Here is a 6,013-nt window from a genome sequence, read left to right as displayed (position 1 = left end):
TAATATGTGTCGGTGTCTGTTTTAGTAGTGGGAGAGGATAGGTAGGTGGAGGAGGAAGAGGAGGAGGTAGGGGAGAGGGGGAAGGAATATCTCATATTTTGGTTTAAGCTTTCAGCAAAGTTAAAATACGGAAATACGGACAGCGCCACTCTGCCATTGCTGACAACACTGTTGTCAAAGGGGGTATCATAAAATCCTGTAATTCAAGCTCTCAAGTACAGCCCAGATACTCCTCCTCCCCACCCTTTACCGTAACGCGCCAGCAATTCTGTTAAATGAAACCAGCAACATCTGTACTATGTATTGAGACATACTAAATCTTTTTCTGGCATACTAAATAATATGGTAGCATGGGTATAGGCAGAATTGCTGTTGTAGGGTTATATAACCCACTTCCACTCCCCATTAATTGGTTTGGGATATATGGCCGGGGTCTGTGTACGTTCTGGCAGTTCGTTTTTTCATTTAAACCAAAAATGGAAAACCAAATTCCAAAAATGGTCCAATTTTGTTTTTTTGTTAATTCCTTGCATTTTTCCTTTTAAATTGAAGAATGAAGAAAGGCAGACTGCAGGTGACATGGAAGTAAGAGTAAATACATCATGATAAAAGCCAAGAGGATAGAATGGCCTAAAAAGTGTATAATATTGTGCGAGAATAGGGTGAGGTTAGAGGATGAATAGGCTGAATAAATAAATGCATACATAAGCTACATATATAAAGATCTTTTTGTTTTGCTTTGTTCATCTAGACATGGCGTTGTAATCTATAGGCTACTCCGTGACGGTAGGTGGCGGACGCTGCAATGACTGTCGGTCCGTCAACGAGCAGCAGTAGGCTAATCTAAGCCAGTGAATAGATGAGTGACAAAGTGTTGTTCCACTGTGAGCCTCCAGAACAGCTTCAGTGTTTCTTGTCATCGATTCTTTATGGTGCTTTACTGGAGGGATCGACAACGGTTATGCCCTCATTTGCTGATGTGATGATGGTGGAGAGCACTGCATCACAAAATCCCCTCCACAGGTGTTCAGTTAGGTTGAGATCGATGACCATGAAGGCCACAGCGTATGATTCACATTATTTTCACACTCATCAAACCATTCAGGGAGCTCCAGTGTCATATAAACAGCATCATTAATTTCCATAGATGTGTATGGTGTATTTGGTGATGCTGCTTTCAGCCGCTGGAACAACGTTCCAGAGGAACTGAGAGGAACTGAAAATATTGATATTTTTTAAACGTAAACTAAAAACCCATCTATTTAGTCTGGCTTTTATGTAGTGTTTTATAGTTTTATAATTTTATGGTTTTTATTGTTAATACTTATTTTATTTAGCATCATCACTATAGTGTTTATTTTACTCTATTTTATTTAATCAACATTTTATTGCTGATCGTTATTATCTCTTTTATTCTTTTTTATTTTATTACAATTTTATTATTTTAATACAATCTGCTCATTTTGTGTAGTTTCGTAACTTTTATTTCTATTTTTATTTTTATTGTTATTATTATTTCCTTGTATTTAATTTATCTTTTATTATCCTAAATACCCATCTCTTATTGCTTTCTTATCCAATGAACTTTTATCTTGGTTGTTTTGGTGTGCATTAGTCTCTAAATCCATTTTTAACATTCTACATTTTTGTCAATCGTCTGTCCATCACTTTGAATTGCATTTGACTTGTTTGAAAGGTGCTATATAAATAAAGTTTGATTGATTGAATGAGTGATTGATTGATTGATTGATATGGAAGCATCATTGTGTTACTTATTTATTCCGATTTTTCCTTTAATTTGTCTGTTTATGAAATGTCTATCTGGTCATAGATTTCTTGTTTCAAATAAATCTATGGGAGGAAAAAACTACAAGCTTATAATGGGGGTGAGTTTTGGTAGTGGGACACAACACACACACACACAAAAAATATTATGGTAAATACTACAGTTCTGTAACTGGAGCAGTTTCATTTCTTCTTCTTCTTCTGTGCTATGGACCCCTCTGGTGGTGACAGAAAACTAGAGCAGTTCTTGAATGAGCAGTGAAACATTCAAACCCAAGACTCCAAGTATTTTATGGCTGTAACATTCCATGAAATGGAAATATTCGACATGTCCTGCAATTTCTGACAGCTGAAACCTAAGTACGTTTTTTAAATTGTCTTAAAAAATTGAAAATGAAAAGCATTAACTATTTATTTATTTTTCAATTTCTGTCTCTAAAAGAAAAACAAAACAAAGATCAACAGAGACATTGTTAATGACTCCTGTTCAACTCTTTATGACAACAGTGAATTTAAAGCAGCCATATCCTTCAGTGGAAAGAGCACTTATTGAGCAGGTGACTTGGAATCGATGGGTTGCGTTTCTACAGACTGGTTTGTTTAGTGTCTCCTTCATCCATCTCTAGAGCTTTGTTGTCAAAACCCAAGCCCTCTTCATCCTCCCTGCAACACAAGACAACAACAAGCAGACAGATTAGTCATTTACCTTTCACCTGTTTACCTGCAGTTATCAGGGAGTTGCAGTACGTAGAATTGGAGCAAATATGATTAAAACAAGTTAGTTTCATAGAACAGTCACTATATCCTGACAGTAGTACATGAGACAGGTAATCTGAAAAAAAAATCATGTGCCTCTGTGTCCTCCGGTGCTCCCAATAGCGTCTGCAAGATTTCACAGACTGGAGGAAAACAACAAATCAGAGCTGATCTCATCCCATTTTCTTTTTTCCCACACAATGAATGGATTTGAACATCAGCAACTAGATGTTTTCAGTGTTTTATGTTTAATTATGGGCTGTGTGAAATGTGGAAACTGAACTAACTGCATCACACAGACCTTCATGAACGTGTGTGAGACTCTGTGTGTGTGTGTGTGTGTGTGTGTGTGTGTGTGTGTGTGTGTGTGTGTGTGTGCGTGCGTGCGTGCGTGCGTGCGTGTGTGCGTGCGTGTGCGTGTAGCTGACCTGTTCTTCCTCAGTAGTCTGTGAATGAGGAGGATGGTGAAGACGATGAAGAGGAAACCAACTACAGCTGTCAAACCCACCAACCAGGGCTGAAGAGTCACTGACTGAGATCCTGCTGCTACTCGTGTGCCAGTCCGCACACCTAAACACACACACACACACACACACACACACACACACATACATGTCACAGTCCAAAAGAGACTAAAATGTGATGATAGGTGCTATGACTGCTGCACTTTAAAGGTGCAGTGTGTAGAATTTGGCGGCAACTAGCAGTGAGGTTACAGATTGCAACCAACTGAAACTTCTCCCATTTGCCAAGCGTGTAGGAGAACTACGGTGGCCGACGCAAAGACGTGAAAACCTGCATGGCCCTCTCCAGAGTCAGGGTTTGGTTTGTCCGTTCCGGGCTACTGTAGAACATGGCGGCCGGCTCCATGAACAGGACTTGTCCGTATGTACACATAAACGGCTCATTCTAAGCTAACGAAAACACAACGATTCTTATTTTCAGGCAATTATACACTAAAGAAAAAACACTTGTTAATATTATATTCGATTTCTGCAAATAGATCCCCCTAAATGCTACACACTGGTCCTTTAAAGGTACAGTGTGTAGGATTTTTCGGCATCTAGTGGTGCGGTTGCAGACTGCAACCAACTGAGTACCCCGCCGCTCACTCCTCCCTTTCCAAGACTGCGGTAACGTGAGCCGCAGAGTGCAAAACCATGGTAACGCCGTACGCCTCGCTCTGAGGCAATCCTTACCATAATAACACTACTTTATGAGCAACGGAAGTCAGACGGCGGCTAGCGGTACAACAGTTGAGCGCTCTGTGGCTCACGTTACCGCAGTTTCACAACCGTGTTGAAGAATTACAGTGACCTTCAGGTAACGTAAAGGCTCTTGCTAAAGCCAGTGTTTGGTTTGTCCGTTCTGGGCTACTGTAGAAACATGGCGGCCGGCTCCGTGAAGAGGACCCGCTCCCTATGTAGATATAAACAGCTCATTCTAAGCTAACAAAAACACAACCATTCTTATCTTCGGGTGATTATACACTAAGGAAAACATATTTATTAATATTATATTCCATCTCTGCCAATAGATCTCCCTAAATGCTACACACTGGTCCTTTTAAATATATTACTGTGTAATAAAGTGGGAGCTGATAGTGTAGTATTTATATGACAGCAAATAACAACTGCACTGCCAATATTTGAGATGAGCGCATTTCTTTTCTTTTTTTGAGCCACATTGAAGACAAACCTTTGTCACATTGCGATGGACAGTGAGTTCTTCTGAATCTGGATCTTGTGCCACTTTTAGAATGAGCTCAGATTTTGAGTGAAATGGTGTGTACAGTAATGAAGTCAAAATATTTAGAGGGAATAAAGCTGTCATGTTTGAGAGGAGTTGTCATTTCACGAGAACATATTCTAATGTTGTGACAAAAAAATTACATAATTTTGAAAACAATGTTTTGAGACGAAAATACTTTTTATGCCAACAGTGGTACTAATACACCAGATCAACAACACACATTATTTTAGCTGCCATCATTGTTTCTTACTTAAATGGGGAACACAGACACATATAATTCCATATTTATATATCAAGAGATGGAACAGAATAGAAAAAGTTGTACCTTTGTTAGCTGAGCAGCTGGAGGCAGACAGTAGCACACACAGCACAAGAAAAGACAGATTCATCCTGAATATACCAGAACGTGTTGACTCAACACAGTACACCAGAACTGGACCTTCAGCTCCACTGGACTGCTGAGAAACACACACACATACCTAACTCTAATTGTGGTCAAAGTTTACAGTCAAAGTTCACAGTCCAGAGGGAGGTTGTCACAATCTGCAATCTCGGTGTGTGTGTGTTATCTGCTGTGTTATTCATCAGCCAGTTCCATATACTGCATGCATGTTCGTTCACACTCTCTAATTCACAGCACCACACATAGAAGTTCACCTGAACTCTGGAGCATTGTATTACACCACAGGTGTGGGCTGTATAAACCAAGCAGTGCATATTAAGGTTAGGCAAACTAGTTTCCACGCTTTGACCCACTGAGGGTCTGGGGTCACATACACTGCTAAAAACACTCATATACTACAAAACAGATGTGAAAGATTAACATTTATAATACTCGGGCTGCACGATCCAACTCTTCCTTTCCTTACATCAATTTTGATAATTAGGCTACTTAAAAATGACTTGGCTGCAAATAATACTGGACAAGGTCGGATTACCGACTGGGCGAAGGGAGCACAAGAAGACCCCGGACTTATTATGCCACAGTTTGTGATCATATGATTCATTGCAACCTTGTGCAGTATTATTTGGTTTGTTTGGTAATATGCTGAAGCACAATATACACCAAAATGATGGGTTCTCCTGCATTTGTACCCGTAATGTCCTTGTGTGTGATTATCTGATGCAAGGGAAGAGGGTAGTATCCCAACTTGCTGGGATGGGTAATGCAATATAATAGACCATAGACAACATAGCCCATGTGCACTATGCACTTAGAATGGGAGAAATGAGGGGTCAACAGGGGCCGACAGCTGGATGCTATAACCTTACCACTGTCTGACATTTTTGCAGCATTGATAGGAATGATGTAATGTTGTTAATCCTACAACAATTTTTTATTGATATGTTCTGTGATGTTCTGTTTTAACAGTTACCTTATTGTTTTTACTTTTACCTCATCTGCTTTCCTTGTCTTGTGAAGCACTTTGTAACATATGTTTTGAAAAGTGCTAAATACATAAATGTATTATTATTATTATTATTATTATTATTATTATTATGCCGTATAATGTAAAATAACACTGTTGGGGATCTTTGACCTAACTCCGGTTTACCACTTCCGGTATGTTCAAATGCCCTTCAGAATAAAATCAAGCAAAATGCAATTTTATAATCCGTCACCATTAATGTAGATGGGTGACTGATTTCAAGGGTTTACGTGTTTTTTCTTGATTCACAGTAAAATGCATGCCCGTAAGGAGTATTTGGACATGTGATT

General features: G+C 39.2%; 1 protein-coding gene across 1 annotated transcript; it reads right to left on the bottom strand.

The window, feature by feature from the left end:
• Nucleotides 1-2,274: 2,274 nt before the first annotated feature.
• smim24 (small integral membrane protein 24) lies at nt 2,275-4,732 on the bottom strand. The gene is made up of 3 exons (XM_037769049.1): nt 4,619-4,732; nt 2,970-3,111; nt 2,275-2,448 (listed from the first exon to the last, which is right to left on the bottom strand). Exons 1-3 carry the CDS (start codon nt 4,680-4,682, stop codon nt 2,370-2,372), a joined length of 285 nt encoding a protein of 94 aa, XP_037624977.1. The 5' UTR covers nt 4,683-4,732; the 3' UTR covers nt 2,275-2,369.
• Nucleotides 4,733-6,013: the final 1,281 nt, after the last annotated feature.

This window comes from Sebastes umbrosus, chromosome 5, assembly GCF_015220745.1.
Source record: "Sebastes umbrosus isolate fSebUmb1 chromosome 5, fSebUmb1.pri, whole genome shotgun sequence".
Classification (NCBI taxonomy): domain Eukaryota; kingdom Metazoa; phylum Chordata; class Actinopteri; order Perciformes; family Sebastidae; genus Sebastes; species Sebastes umbrosus.
This window is presented reverse-complemented; position numbering and strand designations above follow the sequence as displayed.